The sequence below is a fragment of the Diachasmimorpha longicaudata genome, chromosome 4 (genome assembly GCF_034640455.1).
Source record: "Diachasmimorpha longicaudata isolate KC_UGA_2023 chromosome 4, iyDiaLong2, whole genome shotgun sequence".
Lineage (NCBI taxonomy): Eukaryota > Metazoa > Arthropoda > Insecta > Hymenoptera > Braconidae > Diachasmimorpha > Diachasmimorpha longicaudata.
The window spans coordinates 11,006,092-11,024,633 of record NC_087228.1 but is presented as its reverse complement, the minus strand read 5'-3'; the positions used below and the strand labels follow the sequence as shown (position 1 = coordinate 11,024,633).

The 18,542-nt window shown below is 43.1% G+C and overlaps 3 protein-coding genes and 1 non-coding gene across 4 annotated transcripts; 2 read left to right on the top strand and 2 right to left on the bottom strand.

Moving 5' to 3' along the window:
- Positions 1–401: 401 nt before the first annotated feature.
- LOC135161906 (protein argonaute-2-like) lies at positions 402–4,738 on the bottom strand. Its single transcript, XM_064119888.1, has 2 exons — positions 4,463–4,738; positions 402–4,023 (listed from the first exon to the last, which is right to left on the bottom strand). The coding sequence occupies exons 1-2, from the start codon at positions 4,473–4,475 to the stop codon at positions 863–865; spliced, it is 3,174 nt and encodes a 1,057-aa protein (XP_063975958.1). The 5' UTR covers positions 4,476–4,738; the 3' UTR covers positions 402–862.
- A 102-nt stretch (positions 4,739–4,840) lies between these two features.
- Positions 4,841–6,781, top strand: LOC135161907 (telomerase Cajal body protein 1). Its single transcript, XM_064119889.1, has 4 exons — positions 4,841–5,652; positions 5,755–5,987; positions 6,069–6,302; positions 6,389–6,781. Exons 1-4 carry the CDS (start codon positions 4,985–4,987, stop codon positions 6,616–6,618), a joined length of 1,365 nt encoding a protein of 454 aa, XP_063975959.1. The 5' UTR covers positions 4,841–4,984; the 3' UTR covers positions 6,619–6,781.
- Positions 6,782–7,145: 364 nt separating this feature from the next.
- On the top strand, positions 7,146–15,452 carry LOC135161905 (telomere-associated protein RIF1). Its single transcript, XM_064119887.1, has 3 exons — positions 7,146–7,927; positions 8,394–8,889; positions 8,965–15,452. Exons 1-3 carry the CDS (start codon positions 7,830–7,832, stop codon positions 15,103–15,105), a joined length of 6,735 nt encoding a protein of 2,244 aa, XP_063975957.1. The 5' UTR covers positions 7,146–7,829; the 3' UTR covers positions 15,106–15,452.
- Positions 15,453–16,198: 746 nt separating this feature from the next.
- On the bottom strand, positions 16,199–16,271 carry Trnav-cac (transfer RNA valine (anticodon CAC)). The gene has a single exon. It is a non-coding gene; the product is annotated as a tRNA-Val (tRNA).
- Positions 16,272–18,542: the final 2,271 nt, after the last annotated feature.

Sequence of the window (18,542 nt, the reverse complement as noted above, 5' to 3'; positions counted from 1 at the left end):
GATGCAGGGTATATAGATCACTGTGTCAAGTTATTGCAGTTGAAATTCAACTGACGTTCGGGGGATTTATGATTCGTTGAGATGATTTATGAATTCTGGGGGGGGGACGTTTGATTTAGGAATTTTAGGTATTACAGTGATGAAAAAAAAATCGGTGGAGAAGCACGTCTTTCAATGTGGAAAGAAAAAAATTTTCCATCAAGAAAGTTTATATCTGATGAAACGATTGCTTGATTCATGCCGAGAAAAAGACTCTGGAAATTAATTGAAGTTAATTTTCTATTAAAATATTAAAATATTTTCAGAATTAAGAAACCAAAAAAAATTCAATTCAATTCGTCAGGGCACGAGTCAAATAATCATTCTCTTTTGAAGCGACTAATTTTTGATAGAATTACAGATTCTGTCTATACTTGTTAAATTCTTTATTAACGTAGAGGAAAATTACATAGGTGACGATAAATACATCAGTTAGTACACGATTTATGCTCCTATGCATCAAGCTTCTTTACTATCATGTATTTTATATTAATAAATGTAATAATGTGTTTGCTGTCAAACAATAAAATAATAAAGAGATAAAGGGATACGTTGTGTTCCTCATATAAAAAAAACCGAAATAATCAAATTCCACATAATTGTGCATATCACACCCATGGTCCTGGGCATTTACACATCCCTCTATCAAAGAGACAATAGTCTGGATAAGAATACATCCAATACTGTTTCTCAAAACGATTAAAGCAATATAAATCAGCCTTCCGAAGGAATGGCAAATGACTTCCTTTCACATGGGATGCTAATGTATTATAAAAACATGAAAGAAAATAGAAAAAATATTTTATCAGTAAATATTATTTTTTTAAACAAAGAACATGGGATTGTTGCTGATAAGCTCATCCTTAATAGTGAGTCGATTTTTCTGCTCGTGCTCTAGATTCTGAACGTTTATGTTGATACCGTGGGTGAGATTCCTGGCTCGAAAAGCGGCGAGATGAGCATAATAAGTCGGAGCTGGATAACTCACTGAACGTGTGCATCGAGAGAACATATGGCAAAGGTAGTAAGTTAACTGCTCGATTTCATCCTCGCTCATATCGTTGTCATCCCACAGGCAACGATACTTTGTTGGTCTTGCTGTACCCTGAATACTAGCATGAGACACGAGATAAAAATCTATATGCGATGGATGTGTAATGTTAGTATCCACAACAGTACCAGCTTGAACATTTCCATTCCTGTCATCAGAGTTCCTCGGATCAGTTGGGAAAAATCTAATGTGATGCCGTTTTTGTACAACTAAAAATGTAATTTTTGGTTGATAAGTCGGTCCCAGCCGCTTGCAGGCATTGCGCATCGCCTGCAACTCGAAATGCATGACATGAGGAAACTGTCCCTCACTCACTCCATCCCTGTAGAACATAATTTTTTGAGGCAGACAATTATTCTTCCTCTCGAAGATTCTAATCTGATTGTAAACAATGTCCTCCAGATGCAGGATGATTTCCTCCCTCGGTGGCTGGAGCTGGACCACAATATTGTACTTGAATGCAGTTGGATCCTGACTGGCTGCCACAGCAGCAATGGAGGGCATATCAGTAGCATCTGGCGAGGGGTGTGTAACATCGGCTCCAAAAATAATGCAGGGCACTCGCAGGCAATTAGGTTTTGAATTCGGTTGGAAGACGTGATTAACCCCATTGAGCTTGGAGTTGACTTTTAAAAGAATATTTCCAGCCGTCATTGAATTAAATTTATTCAAAGTGGTGTCTTTAACGCACTGTGTTAGGCACCCAACGACCAATTCAGCAACCTGTTTGACCTTGGGATATACATCCAGGCCTTGTCCAGGAATCACCACAAAAAGCAGCTTGAGATTATTCTTCTTGTGATCCTGAAGATAATTCTGGAGTTCACTAATATTTCTCCCCGGTGGTCTCATCGTCTTGAATGGTGTCACAGGTGACCCGATATTCATTCCATTCCTCGCAGCTTGCTTTTTCATCTCGTCGACAAAATAATGTAATGTATCGTCCCTAACTCTGCTCAAATTCAGAATACTCCAGCTCTTGTCCTCCAATGTCTGACCCGTTCGAAATTTATTCGCCCTCCAGACACCTTTGGAAGGTACTATTATCTGTTGGTCCTGGAGAGTGGGAGGATTAAGGACACGTGCATCGACTACCGAAAACTGTGGATCAATTTGAACACCGAATTCCTTCATTGTAGGATGTTCGTTAAAGTTCATAGCTCGAAAAGCGTCGTTGATCCTGGCTTTTCTGGTTTTAGCGTCTTTCGCTGTCTCTCTAATCATGGTTCTCGTCTGATTTTCATCGAGCTTCTTGTTGGTAACAAGACCGGATGTAATAGTGCACAACTCAGCTGGTACCATAGTGTGCTTGTTTTTAGAGCCTACCCAGAGACAAGGAATATCTGGATACTGTATATGGTATCCTTTAGCCCCTTGGAAATAACCCAAAACTGTTGTTGCCTGTCCATTTTCCAGTTGAAAAGTAGTTTCTCGTGCTGATTTGCCTAGTCCATTAATACCAACAGTTCGTTTGCTCGTCGGTTGCCCTGGCAGTTGATAGATAACCTTAAGAGTTCTGAGGTAACTCTCAATCTTGTTTCGATTGTACTCGACAACCTGAGCAGTCAACTGATTACAGGGTTCCCTGAATGTTGAGCATAATTCTTTCATGGCTGCCACAACATTCTGGGATTTGGGAAACGCCTTGAAAGCAACATCTACGTTTAGGTAGGGCTTCCAACCGAGAACTGCGGACTGGAAGAGTCCACCCCACAGTTCCATGCCGGAACTTAAATCCACTGGGTTTCTTTGCGGGGTGAAGAAGGAACGTCCCGCCTGGATGGAACGAGCGAATGATGCTGAACGTAGGATTACATCGAGTACTTGTATTGTAGTCTGATCCCGATCAGACTCTACTAGTCCTGGCTTGACATTATGGAGCCACGAGATGTCGATGGAGTTAGCCTTTTTCATGGTGACCTTCACCTCTCTCTCCCTTTGGGTCTCATGATCTACCACTGTAACAGTGGCTGTCAGCTCTGCTCCAAATGGCAGATCACCCGCTGCGTAAGCATTAACGCGCCCATCGAAAGCTGGATAATTGTTGGGGAAGTGCTGGGATCTGAGCTTGGCAAAGGCCAACTTGAATAGGAATCTCGGACGGTCTGGTTCGAACTTCACGTCGTAGTGGGTTACTGGGATATTCAAGTTCTTCTTGAAGATTATTGAAAGCATGTTGGTTTCGACTCTAATAGGGCGGCCTGCGGTGCCACCTTTCATCGGATTCTTGCGGCGAGGGATCTCGGCCAGATGGCGATTTTTCGTTTGAAGGTCTATCAACTTGGTGTTTATTTTCACTGACTGGGACAGGGATGTGTGTGTTCCACTGCCTACCGTAGATGTTGTTGAGCCGGTGTCTTTAGCACCCACAACGACGGAGGCTTGACTGGAAGCCCTTGATGAAGCTTTAGATGAGCTCGAAGACGTTTGTCCCGATGCAGCCTGTTGTTGGGGGGGCGAAAATTCACCCTGCAAGCGTTGCCGTTGCTCGTACGGAGGTTCCTGAGGTTGTGGTTGCTTGCTAGGGGCTTGTCCTCTTCCTTGTCCCCTAAATGTTTGTCCACCTCGACCCCTTTGATAATCCGGCTGACCCCTACCTCTTGCAATGGGATCCCTTCCCCGCTGTGTCTGCTCCCCCTGTCTAAGACCCATTTCTCCCATATGTTCAGTAACCTGTGCTACTCCCTGGGGTGCAGTTACAGTAGGCACTGATCGGGAATCCTGTGGAGGGCGCTGCCCTCTCTGTTGACCAGTTTCATGAGTAGCTGTTTGAGGACGTGCCGCCTGCTGCTGCTGTTGCTGCTGTCGCTGCTGCTGCTGCTGCTGTTGCTGCTGCTGCTGTCGCTGCTGCTGCTGCTGCTGCTGTTGTTGGTGGCCCTGGGAATGTTGGGATGGTCCCGCCTCACCGTCGTTTTCTTGCGCCTTCTTTTTTCCTTTTTGAAAAAAAAAAAACAGATATAAGTGATTTTCATTTTCGAAATATATGTTTTAAGATAATTCCAAATATTATTTCATATATTTCACAAAGCACGAAAATTTTTGTATGAGAGGGCTTACAACTTCTAACCATGTTGATCATTCCTCGAGATACTGAAGTGGTATTTTTTTTTAGACAATTGTAATTTTTGGAGGCTAGAGTCATGTAAATCTGAATATTAATTGTAAGTTGTTTGAGACTATGGAATTCCCTATTTCCCTCATTTCAAAGTGAACCGAATTGATGAAGTGAATTGCCAGTGAGGAGTAGTTGGACAAAGGTGAAAAAAGCCATTTCATATTGATTTGGCATAACGAAACGGATTGAACTGATGCAACAATCTGATGTGTCCATTTTAACCTATTACTTATTGTTTAAATTAACCTTTCACTTACCTTTTCTTCCCATTCTTTAGCTTTCTTTTCGCAGATGTTAGATGAAAGTCACTTTCTGGTAAAATCGAGTGTAATAACCAATATTATTTGAAGTTGTTGCGTAGAGCTTTATACTGTTTAGTACTTCGCTTACTCTGCAGCACTGAATGTGGTCAATATGTCGGTTATCCTTGATAAATCTACTCTACGCGAAATTCCCTCGATTATGTGAATCAACTTTGTTTCACTGTGTACAATCAGACGAAGGAGTTTTCCCTATTTTACAGAACCTTTTCCCTACAAAATTGACCGTTATCTAATTATGTTAATGTAAAAATTTTTATTGAGACTGTTCGTTCTGGAGAGTTCTGTGACCAAACAGCCAATGAGAATGCACTACAGTCTGTGAAACTGAAACCGTGTATTCCTGTGTTGGCAATAGTGACGGTGATCTATTCATTCAGAGAGTCCAGTGACAAGTGTTCATGCCATGTATTTGTAAACAAAAATACCGATAACCTGACATTCCAACGGGGATTAAAAATGGAAGAGACAGAATGTATAGACGTTAATACACCAGGAAGGACCAAAAATGAAAAAAATTGCACAAAAAACGAAAGTCCTGCCTCAATTGTGGTTGAAATAGCTCCAAAAGCTGCAACAATAACCCAACAAATGAATGAAATGGTTCTAGATCCAGAGGAAATGCAGCTGGAAGTGCATGAACCGAACGAAAAATTAGAAAAAAACGAGGAAAAAATTGTTCTAGAAAATGAAACAATGAATTCAACCACAAAAACTCCAGATGAGTCTGGTAACCTCAAATATAATTGGAGTATTCTCCCAAAATTGTTGACTTCAGCCACTGAGGAGTATGAATCCAATGAAAAATGTGAAAACTTCACGAAAGGGTGCCTCTGGTCGCCGGATGGCACGTGCCTCCTGGTGTCTGCTGACGACTTCAGATTGCGGGTTTATGAACTCCCGAGGGTCTTGTATCCTGGGAAGCTTCCAGAGGACCCACTACCTCCTCTGCTGCCTGCTTTCGGCATCAAGGAGGGTGGGGTTGTTTACGATTGCTCGTGGTACCCTTTAATGAAATCCTGGGAGCCAGACACCTGCTGTTTTATCAGCACCAGCAAGGAGACCCCTGTTCATCTGTGGGATGCCTTCACTGGACAGTTGAGAGCTACTTATAGAGCTTACAATCAGTAAGATTTTATAAATAAGGCGTTCATCTTCTCTCTCATGTCGTCATTATTCCCTCAAACTCTAGACAATTTTCATCTCCATTAACCTCACATTTTTCCTAGAGTTGACGAAGTGGAGGCAGCGATAAGTGTCCAATTTTCTGATCAGGGTCAGACGGTTTGGGCGGGTTTCAAAGGTGCCCTGAGATCATTCGACACTAATCGCCCTGGTCGACAAACAAAAGATATTTTCCTGAAGCACGATTTTCCAAATGTCACAGGGATCGTCTCCTGCATTCGAGAGAATCCCATGATGCCTGGGCTCCTCGCATTTGGAACATACTCCAAGTGCATAGGTTAGTAACACGATCACCTTCATGAGTACTGCAACTAGAGAGAGGCCATAATTATCCTAAATTTTCGAATCTATTTTTCAGGATTATACAGCAATGGGCCTCTTTGCTCATTCAGAGCAAGCAGTGGCGTCACGCAAGTTGAATTCAGTCCCTGTGGGACGAAACTGTATGCAGCACTTCGTCGTAACAATGAATTTGTCTGTTGGGATCTGAGAAATCCTGGAATTATTCTATATTCCTTAGAGGGACGACAATCTAACACAAACCAAAGAATTCAATTCTCTATTTCATGTGATGGCAATGAAATTATTTCAGGTAATCATTTTTCCCTCCGTATGTTACTTCAATAATTTTCTTGGCACAATACGAACTTAAAGAATAATAAAAAAAATATTCTCCAGGTGGAACTGATGGAATCGCCACAATCTGGCGACCTCCAGAAAACGGCTCCAGCGAAATCCAACCCTGTTGGAAGATCCCCATATCTAACGATTGTGTGAATGGAGTTAATATGCATAGATTCCTGCCAATATTGGCAACAAGTTCTGGACAAAGATTATGCGATGAAGATGATGTACCCCGAGACAATAGCGTTAGGTTGTGGTATTGTGGGTCTGAGAGACAGAAGTAATGGGAATGACAATGATATCATTTGCAATCGATGTAATTATGAAATTATCTTAATTTTTTTAAGAACAAATAAAACTTTACAATTCAACAACTAATAAATTCAATTTTTTGGAAAAATTAGGTCCAATTAACAAGAAATTGTAAATAAATTATACTCCAATTTATATTGATGGATAGAATTTGAGCAAATTATTTAAAAAAAATAGACTATCCCCTTGCCCCAGTCAATAAAACAGATTCCGTCTCTCCTGCACGCTTGCGACAAAGGTTATGGGGGAGATTGCCGGCCCTATTTGCTTTAGGAGGTCTAGGAGTCGAGAACAACATGAAAAACGAAGAAAATCGAAAATATTCCGAACCCTTAGAAGAATTGCAAATGGGCTGCCCCGAACGATATGCGACGTACTTCGTGGTAATGCCTTACTAACAGGTACATTCACCACCGTACTTCATGCGCCACCGTTCCGAACTTTTGCCGGTTGAAGCTACTTCATAAGCGTTGGCAATCTCCCCTGTAATCTCTGCTTGCCAGGGGAGAAAAAAGGCGCGAACGTGTGGCGCGTACGCACCAAAGACCGGTGATTGGCGGAGAAATCTTTGCACATATATGTATTTCGTACTGGCTAACATCGCAACAGTTTATTTATCAATGCAGACACCGAAATGTTGCGTTGAACTTATATATTGTCATCGAGCACCATCAATATTCTCATCAGTAGTCCCCCCCTCCCGTCCCTTGACTGATCCACAAAAGGGATCTCTTGGAGGTTAAACTGGGCAAAAAAAAAGTGAAACAGCGGTGGCAATGGCAATTAGCAACAAATATTTCCGCTACAAAAAAACCAAATAGTGCTTCTATTATCTTCCCTGTGGATGCGTTTATTGTGCGTTGACTCTGTGGTGCACAAATCCTGCTTCTAGTTTCATTTTCAGTGTAAAAAATTGGTATTTGGCGAATGAACTGTTGGGAAAATCAGCGAGGGTTACGTTGTGTGTACAATTATCTTGGCGAGCAAATGGGACGCCAGTGATTCGATGACTCCATGATTATTCGGAGGGAATTGTGTGTGAGGGCTCGGAAAATGTGATTACACCGGCTTCGAAGTAGATTCAGAACTATTGGACCTTTTTCATAATTTTGTGTCACTGATTTGTCGACAGTTGATAGTGAAAAGTTATTGGAACTATTAGTTCATTAGGAATAGTGTAATTATGTCTGTGACTGCGGCAGTTGTGAACAAATTTCTGAAGACGCTGCGGGAGAGCAACAGCATTGCGGAAAAATGGACTGCCCTAACCTGCATAACGAGGTATTTGAGTAGATGTGAGATGCAAAGTTGATATTGATCATCAGTTTCGTTGGGAATTTGATGAAATATCTTTGAAATTGGGGAAAGGGGTCAGTTTGGAAGAAGAGCCAAGTTTCAAATAGGTTCCGAGCCCTTCTGGGTAATTTGCAGACCAACAGGATTTTTCTTTTCGATATGTTATTCCTTAAAAATAACAACAAGCTAGTTAATTTACTGATTGAATCTGCTTGGATAAGTTTCCTTTTAATCTGACTGATTTCTCAGAGGAATCATCTTGATTTTTTTATTAACATTGAAAAATAATAAAAAATTTTAGCCGAATGTTGAAATTATAAATCGATTCCCAAGTGTCCACTTCTCGTAGCTCTCATCGTTTTAATTCAATTATTATTTTAATGATTCGTCCGCATTCTAATGGCTTCAATGCACCACCTCCAATCCTCACGGATAAATTTTCGACTTGCAGTCATGCTGGCAAGGGGCTATCGCAGACATTGACAAAGGCTCAGTTCACCGAACTCTGCACTCAATTAATCAGCATGATCACCAGCTGTGATGCAAAGATCCAAAGCGACATAACCAAGTTATTTAATATTATTCTTAAGGAGTTTATTAATATGGACCCGGTTCTGTTTGGGCTTGCAACAAAAATCGACAGGAGTAAACGATTGGCTTTCTTCGATTTTCTGAAAACCGTCGAGGTGCCAGCGCTCACTCATCTCCTCAAGGATGAAGATGTCGTGCTATTTTTTGAGGACTGCCTCAAGGGGATTAACGTCGAGTCGATGAACTGGCTAGCGAAGGATCCTACTCCAGGGAATATCGAGATCCTCAGGAAGGTCGAGGCAGGCCAACTGGATCCTAAAGACGATGTGGAGCACAGGCTGATCCTCAAGGTTGTGGAGTTCTTGCAGAAGGTGTACGATTGTGCCGCTGAGACTGCCACCATTAATGTTTCACAGGTAATAATGTGAATAATCATGAATAAAAAAAATTCTTTGGAATTTGTTTTCAATTTGAAATAATCCTCATTACAGTTCCACACCATAATCCTGGAGAAAATAGCTACCCTAGCCTACATGGGCTACTCAAAGCAGCGTGATCCAGCTCTGAAGCTGCTGGAGACAGCGGTATCCCAGGGTCTAGTCCCTTACACCAGAGAAAAACATCCCAGCTCATGGCAAGCATTCAAAACCAACCTATCCGATGTATTCAGTCCTCGGATGACCCTCCTAGTCTCCTACAAATACGCAATCTGGTCAAGTCTTTGGTCACTGACTATAAGAATGCTAGGTACAGAGGCCCACAAGAACTCAGCCCTAATAAACGAGCTGCTCCTCGTTGAGGAGAAGGCTTTTAAATCCTCTGAGACGGAAGTGCGAAAGCAGGCTTTCCTCTGTTGGAAATACTTGATCGACAATTTCGCCCTGAATCCAGAGGAATTCAACATTTGGAAGCGAGTGAAGCTCCTATGTATTCCCCTAAATGCCAAGAACAGTAAGATCGAGGTGATAGCCCTGACGAAGTTGGAGGTCTGGTGGCACCTGATCGTCACAATGGTCACGAAGAAAACGACCGACCACGTGGCCCAGGTGACAATTCAGTTTCTAAATTTTTGTTTTGGTCCCCTGGGAGACACTCCCCTGCTGTCGAAGAAGCAGAATCTGGTGGCATCTCCTGGGAAAATATTTTTTAAAACAAAGATCTGCGCGATCGACGCTCTCCTTCAGATGATGGTGATCAAGGAGAAGGATCGTTCACTGATCACCTCAGTCCTGCTGGAGAGACTTCCCACGGCGATACCAGTAAAAATGTTCGAGGAGCACCACAAGGCCTTTTTGCACAGTGTCTCGGAAGCAGTGATAATGATGAGTAATCTTACTAACGATGATTTGAAGAATCGTCATACCCTCAATACAATCCTCTTCACGAATCTAATGGACTATATCGGTCGCTCGAATCCAGATAAAAAGCCAAACATATATAAAGAGCTGATTCTGGTGACGAACGAAATGATAAGTCACTCTGATGATTCTTCAATGATAACGGATTTGATTCTGTACTACGTGTTGCCGGCGCTGACGAAGGTATCTGATCAGCTGGTGTACCCAGACAATACTCTAATAGATCTGTTGAAAAAGATCGTAACCCCCTCGATTCTGGCGAGAGTTCAGGCGAGCCACCTCAACGACATCAGAGAGCTCATAGAACGAACAATGATGCTATCAATTAATATGATGTACCATCCCAACGTTCTGGGATTCATAAAGTCCCTTCTGGATGGAATGTCAGCAGCATTGGTGAAAAAGGTCCAGCAGTCTCTGATCATCGATATCTGGCGTATCCTGGCTGACGCTATGACGAGGTACATGGGAGACGATCAACCGATCAACGAAGGGACTGATCTCTCTCACAACCTAACCACCCTGGAGACCCTGGTAAATTTTCCTTTCAAAGGAGACATTACATACACTAAATCTCAAGTGAATACAGTCTCTGTGTACTGGAGGCATCTTTACAAAGCGTTTGACCAGCAGGCTGACAGGATTCCTAGTGTCAAGCACAATTTAATTCTCAACGCAACAGCTAAAGTGATGGTGGAGGCACTCTCGAGGTCAGAGAATTATTTTCACCTGGTGGCCCGTTGCCTGACACCCTTGATGGAAACGATAAACTACGAGAGACTCCCACTGACTGGACAGGTACCAGCTTTGGTATACGTCTTGCGTGATGTGCTGATGCTGTCATTGAAGAATAACAGTAACGAAGAGGCAGAGTTGGCATTGAAATCCATGGACGCGTACCTGATATCAGTCTTTGGTCTAAATAACGGTCCGAGAATTTTGCTATACCTAGAGGGGCTGAGACCAGCGATCGAGTTACTTCTGCGCGATGATCTGATAGTGGGAATTGAAAGAGAAGTTCTGAATGCCCTGGAGCACATAATCTTCATCATCGACAAGAGTGCTGAGGCATTGACAGTGAAGTTCGTCGGGTCCTTCAAGCAAATTATTCTTCTAGCTCGACGTCACACAGACCCCTCGATATCCCTGAGTGTGAGGAAGCTCCTGGAGGCAAATCCCCACGTGAAGGACGACGTCAGATACCTCTTCTCAATGATAGAACACGAGGTTCAAAATCCATCGACGAATCATCCAGAAATCCTTCCCTTCGAGAATAAAATAGCGAAATCCGGTAAAGTTGTGGGGAGTTTCCTGGGAAAAGTCATAGAGCCCTCGAAGACGTTCAAGCCACCAGAGGCGAAGAAAGATCTCAAGAAGAGGACTCCACTCCCCCCAGACCCAGATTCACAGGACTACGTCGTCATAAAATCTGATCCAATGTTCGATGTGAACAGGTTGACTGAGCACCAGAAAGAGTGTCTTAAACGTCGACGAGAGGACTTAGCCATCTTCAATGACACCTCCCAGTCGGGGTCGACCGACACTCACGACCTTCAACAGTGGTTCGACCAGTCCAGACAGAGGAATGAATCAAACAAGGAGAATACCATGACTGTAGAGGAAGACCCATCCTCATCCAAGCAAGATGAGCCAAAGAGCGTTCCAATAGAGTCAGAAAGTGAAGATGTCCAGGCTGATAAGGCCCCAGTTGTCGATGTTAGCCCTGTCGAGACCGAGGTTATGATGGAAGCGTCTGGAAGTGGAGTTTCTCAGGAAATAATTAAAAAACTGGACTTCGAGTCGAGGGAGGAATTCCCAGAAAGTAACGATGGTGAACGCAAAGAAAAGCCATGTTCGCTGGGGGTTTTCTCTTCAGCAAAATCGAGGAGAGGAAGGGGGACAAGGGGCAGAAGGACCTACCTCGAGGGATACGATACGATGGACAGACACCTGAAGAGAAAAGCCAATTATGATGAAGATCCAGATAAGTCTGAAAAGAAAAGGACAAAGAGACCCGACGATTATGATTCTGAAGTGATTAATACAACTGAGAGCCAGCCAGAGCCACAGCTTCCAAGAACCCAAGATCCCCCCGGTATTGAAAAGCTCTCTGATCACGCGAGGAGAGAGATATCCAGACTGAAGATCGATATGGTGGCTGATTTCGTCTTTCCAACGGTGGGTGGACGCAGAAGGTCTAAACAGAAAGGTGAAGATCCTGATGATCCAAGACCCAGAGCCTTAAGATCGGCTGAGAGAGAGATTGATAACGAGCAGAGTCAGGAATTACTCAAGAAAAAAAGAAGACGAAGTGCCCGAATGGAGCCCGATGCCTTGAAGAAAGACTCGCGAGATCAGAAATTAAATAGTGGTACAGATTCTGATGATAAATCATCGGAGTTTCATCTCGACGAGGATGATTCTTCAAAAGTCAGTGGAAAACCATCTGACATGTTCTCTACCGATAAACCTACAGATATTAGCGACCACGACGAGGTTGTGGAGAGCTCACAGGAGCCAACACTTCTGCGATCTCCTAAAAGACTTCAAACAAGAGCAGAAGCATCGTCTCCATCGACAGCAAAGACAGTGACGAAAACCCCAGTTTCAACAAGTCCAAAGAAGCAAGTGTCCAACGATCCTGAAGAAACCTTTATGGAGGAGGACAAGATCCTTGGGAAGACACCTACTGAAGATCCAAAGAAAGCCCCTGAGGATTGCTCAAAGTCCCCAGGTCTGGCGTCTTTTACGACGTCAGTCCTGGCGTCCTCATCCCCTCAGGGTAATCCACGTCGACTTTTTAAAATAAGAAATCGGCAGGGGATGTCGCCCCATGGACGTGGAGCCCACATGCTGGGTCTCATCTCAGGAGCTCCCCTGGCTACGGAGAAGTCCGAGGAGGATGTCAGAAAGGAACAAGAGCCCCTCCTAAAGATGCGTCCTGTCATTCTGAGACACTCGGAGAAGGTGTCGAGTCCCAGTGGCAGTCGCCAGGAGAAGATCTTCAACAATATGAAGGGCAACGATTTCTCCCAGTCTCCGTTCAGTACCCTGAAGAACGATGGTGAGAAGGTTTCCCCGAGGAGGGATAGACCCCCAGAATTGACAACCCTGGATCACGATTACGCTGAAACGAAGGAGATGAGCACAACGATAGGATCAGAACGAGAGCTGCCGATACTCGAGTGGTCGAGTGCTAATCCACCCTCGTTAACGGCGTCCCCAGGCACATCGATTCTAAAACGCCACAAGTCACTGCCTCTGGACAGTGATCAAGACATCACGCCCAAACGAAAACGAGTAAGCTTCGCTGATCCCCCCGTGTTCAAGGAAATGTGGTATGTTCCTTCGACTTTTAAATCTCCGAAGGCTGGAGGGCTACGTTCCACTAGTAGACGAGACAGTCCGCTGAAGCCTAAGCCCCGTCCTAGGGTGACAGTAACACTGGTTGATCCTTTGGAGATGGAGGCGCTCGAGAGGCTTAATGAGGTTGATCTCCAACGGGAGAAGGACAACGAAATGTTGGCGAAAATAGCTGACGACCTGGAGGAGGACGATGACGTGAACTTCGATTCTGATGAGGAGAGTGAGGAGAAGGAGGTGCGTGAGGACCCACCGAGCCTGGAAGTCATCAAGAACGATGAAGTCATCGACACAATCTCCCCTGAGACCCTTAGAGAGTCCCAAGGTGAGAACGAAACGGCGAACAGCTTCAAAGACCTGGAGAAACCGAGACTGAACATCACAGATGACTCGATTTTGGGGAAAATCTTGACCGAGGGACATGAAGCGAAGTCTCAAGAGCTAGAGGAAACCTTGGACATTCAAAATTTGAGTAGTTTCAACTCAACAGCGAACTCTGATGAATTGTGTGTCGCAAGTGTCCCCAGGACGAGCACCCAGATAGCTGTTATGACAGCTGCTGCTGATGCCGACACCCTTCCCATAACGGATTCAATGTTTCTGAGCCAGACGATGAGCCAGTGCAGTCAGGGCAGTCAGAATAGCATTGACATACCTGTTCTGGAGCAGTTGAATTCTATCTCGCCGATTTACCATGGGCTGATGAGTTGTGAGGAACCCCTGAAAACCATAATCACTGACCTGACGAATCCCTTGTGGGTGCCCCATTTATCCAACTGGTTCGAGGCAAGAGGGCTCAAAACCATTGGAGACCTCGCCAGGATGACAGAGAAGGAGGTGGCGGACATACCCACGAAGGGAAATCCGAAGGCAGCTTATGTGAAGGAGATACTTGAAAAATTCTCCAAGACTTGGATTCCAACAAGTCTGGAGCAGAGCCTCCAGAGCTCTAATGACAAGCCACGTGAGGGGGAGCTCGTGGAGATCGTAGAGGAGACGATTGAAGTGCATCCTGGGGGTGATGACGAGGACACGATGAGTGCCACCAGTGAGGACATCACGCCACCCTCCATTTCCATAAATTCCCTGGACAATTCCAAGGGTCATCTGGAGATTGACAGTGTTCAGACACAGGAGGCGAACGACTCCATGATCATCAATACGACCATTTCTCCACCTGCCAAGTCGTCTGGAATGCTCTCCCCTCAGGAGAGTATTTCCATAAGTGTCGTTGAATCACAGGATGTAGAGTCATCGCAGATACCTGCCAACGAGCCTGAACTTGAAGAGGTGCTGATGCAGGAGGCAGAAAACCAGGCAACTGACAGTGCTAGGGCTGCCTTGAGCGTCATTGGCTTCGATGAGGCACTCTCCAAGCTGGAGGAGCGCTATGGGAAGGAGAAGGAGTTCATCTCCAAGATTCTGACCTCGTACAAAGGGAAGATCAGGGCTAAAGATGTCAAGGAAATTTTGGATATTGAGATTGTGAAACAAGTGATCAAGGAGAAGTGCTCGACGACCGAAATTTGTGAGGTCATATCTGAGGTTATAGGGGATGGCGAGAAGAAGGGAGGATTGGTGGAAGTTTTGAAAGGACTTCCGAGGGATTTGGTCAGGCAAGCTCTCACTGATGGAGAGGCTGTGTCATCCTCTGTAATTCTCGATGTCGCTTTGGAGAGAAACAGCGCTCAAGCAGTTGCAGATGCTGTTGGGGCGAAATTCCCAGAGGTTGCGGGGCGTATTTTCGAGGAGACGGTCAATCAATATAATTCTCCTTCCGAGTTGAGTGGCTCGAAGAAAATGTCCCGTGAGGAATTGCGAAGGGTCTTCGGGACTGTTGCTGAACAGATGGACGAGGAGGACCTTTTAGAGGCGTCTTACGAGGCTATGAGGAAGAAGATAAAGAAATAGCTGACAGGGCTGGGGTGTTTGTGAACTCATGCGAAGTTCTTCTTGTGCTGATGCTGATAATAATGAGTATTATCTAACCGTTTTTGAAGGAATGGGAAGATCATGGGAATGACAAGTATTCCTTCGGCAATGAGTTTTGAATACGTTAGCACAATGTACATATGCGAACATTCGTTGAATCTTGGGCTTTGAATAGCCGAACGAAGTCTTGTAAAAATGCGTTCATTATGACTATTGTCGACTCTTCAGAGTTGATTAAAAATGTATGGAATTTTACTGCCTCAGGCTGAATTTCATGAATCAATGTACTGTTATCTTCATTAACAATAAAATAATTTTTTAATAAATTCTGCGAATTTCGTTGTGTTTGGGGATTTCTTTTGAATTATTCTATTCTATCTGGCCCACCTGGGGATTCCATCAAGTAATCCAGGGGTCAACCTTGCAGGTGTTATTCAATAGTTTTCTACTGTGGCGCGAGTGATCAACGAGTCCTCGAATTGTATGAGGCCAAAATTTCATCACTGCAACGTTCTCTGAATTACGAATAAGCAGAAGATACGGTTTTTTTCGGTCAAGATTTTCCAATCCTTGGATTTCACGGGGCAATGGACGGGGGTTCCGCTTCTCTAGGCTATCCTCACTTGATCCTCCAGATTTACTATTGGGGAACACGGTAAGTTGCAATGGCTCGAAAATCCAGGGGAAACTGGAACAATTCGCTGGGGTAATTTGGAGTGTAATCTTCGTAGTTTCAGTATTTCACAGTTGAAAGCGTTGGGTGAATTTAGAAACCTGGTGAGAATTTCCATCAATATTCGGCACTGGGAGAAACACTTGAAAGTTTTGTGACCCTGATATGCAGGCAACATCGATCAAGAAGGTTTATGAGTGATGAAATGATGTATTTTATCTATCTATTCATTTATGTCGTTTTTGTTCAATTCTTGTCATCAGAAAATACCGCGTGAAAATTAATCGTCAATATTGCAAATACGAGTGCAATTGATCGTGTCAATAATCAGTGAATCAACAGATCTTTTTAGTTAGTTTGTTTATTGAATGGAACAATAAAAAATTGGAAAAAAAAAATTGTTTCCGGCCGGGATCGAACCGGCGGCCTTGTGCGTGTGAAGCACACGTGATAACCACTACACTACGGAAACCAACGTGACAGATACTTCTGGAAATACCTTTGATATAGGAAATTCAAAGAAATCCGATTAATGCCACAAGCCTAGTTCTCCTAATTTTGTATACATTTTTTTTTATTATCATTTTCCCAATTCCTTTAACGCCAAGTATCTACAGAAGAAGTCTAAAAAAAAAAAGAAGTAGAATCCACCAATTTTCATAACCACATAGTGGTCGGCATAAAATTCCGAATGAAAAAAATTCTTAGAATTTCTTTTCATTCGTAAAATTGTATTTTCCATAGAAATAAAAAAATATCTGTAGCGGCGTCCCACGTGGGTTGTGTACCCCACAGCCAACTCCCTCGAAGAATCTAAGAAGTGTTTCAACTCCCCAGAAGTCATTAAGTTTCGTCAACGACCCCAGTGGGAAGAGAGAAATGACAATGAAACGTAATGGTTGTATGGGTATACCCAGAGTAAACTGTGCACAACGGTACGTACAAACCCGCGACTAACAGCTCTGACATGCGAACCGAGACGAGCGTATAGTAGACCATTAACTACTCTCGACAATCTAACTATCAACTTTAAACGAAATATTTACGGGCCGCTGAGTCTGATTTTGTTTACGATGAGGATAGCACTAGTCTGATATGAGCATCCGCTGGAATTTACAATTTTTGAGCAATTGTATATATTCAAATTGTTTATCTAATTTTTTAACGCCGGATATTGCGCCGAAAATTTAATTAGCTTTCTTGTTAGAGAAGATCTAAGACACCGGGAGGCACGTAACTGGGTGAATGTTCCTTTACGTAATCCTGGAGCAACGAGACATAATTTTTCTTATTTCTCTCATTACGGATAAATTATTATTTAATATCCATCAGCGACGGTGCCAGGATATTTACGATTGCGCGACTCGAATAACAAAATAGATTCAACTTGCGAGATACCCGGGTACAGTTTTTCTTCCGCCGAAGTGCTGGAAATCTCTAGAATAATTATCGAAAGACCTTTAGAAGATTTTGGGAAAACGATATGTCTTTCAGATGATGGTCTGAATTTTACTTTAAAAAATCTTGTGAAAGCAAATTGTTGCCAAAAACAAATCGAAAAAAAACGTAATTAATCGGAGAGTTTATCAATTAATCGCAGAACTGGAGATTAGAATGGCTTAGCTGCTTAAATCCAACACGGGAGTTTTCTAAATAAGTTTATTAAACGTTCAAGGCCAAACGATCAACTCGTGTATCACGAATGAAGTACGTATTGGATATCGGCGGGAAAGTACATCGATAACGATTCATTTTCATCCATTATTCGCGGATGGATTTTTTCACATACAATTCTTTCAACTTTCTCCTATCCGAGGATTAAAATATTCTGTTATTTTTTCTCTCCGATTCCCGTTGAGCTAAAAATGCAAAATTATAGTTCAATCCCAAAAAATCCGGGAAAATCTGAATGAGAAAAAAATCCAGAAGAGTAAATTTGAAAAAAGAAAATCATCCATTTAAAAAGAGGTTGAAGGGATGAATAGGCGTTCCCCTGAGATGCCAGCATCATTTTTCCCGGTAACAATAAAAGCCCTTCAGCTGACAGGAAAATTGGCCGGGCGAAAAATTCTACATATCCTGGAATTTTCCGAGTTTTACCTGCTCGAGAGGACGCAGGTAGGTAAGACGATGAAAAATACATGACGCGGTGTGCCCGAGAAGGGCGAAATGATCGAACGCACCTGTGATGGCTGAAATCCTTTGTCGGAGAGATTTGAAAGAAGAGAATCATTTTCGTACGACCCAGAACCCCCTCATTTCGTTTTCCAAAATTGGAAATTTCTAGCTCGACTGGAGAAAAAAAATTTTAATAAAAATTTGCAGCTGTCTTTGATATAATTGCCATTGGATAATAATTTTTACTAGGCAATGACGATTATTGAATGAAGAGGTTGAACAGGAAAAGACAATTCGAGGGTGATTAAAGATTGGCCATTGCATTCCTCATGGTTATCGCACGGTGCGTGCCGTGCAAAGCGCTCGATTATGATGAAGAAATTGTCTTGAGAGTTGGTGTACATTTAACACGTGCTTGCGACGAAAATAATGGTTGATTAATTATTCAAATCCCTTATCACGGACTGCGATTATTAAACGCTAATATTTATTCTTTTGGATTTTTGTTTTCGAATATCTTTGCGGTGAACAAGTTCATACGACTTGTTTCGCCATATCCACGCGTACAATTTTATTAATTCTACTCGTCGGAGATATTAACAGTGTGAGAGAATGCTCGGTTAAT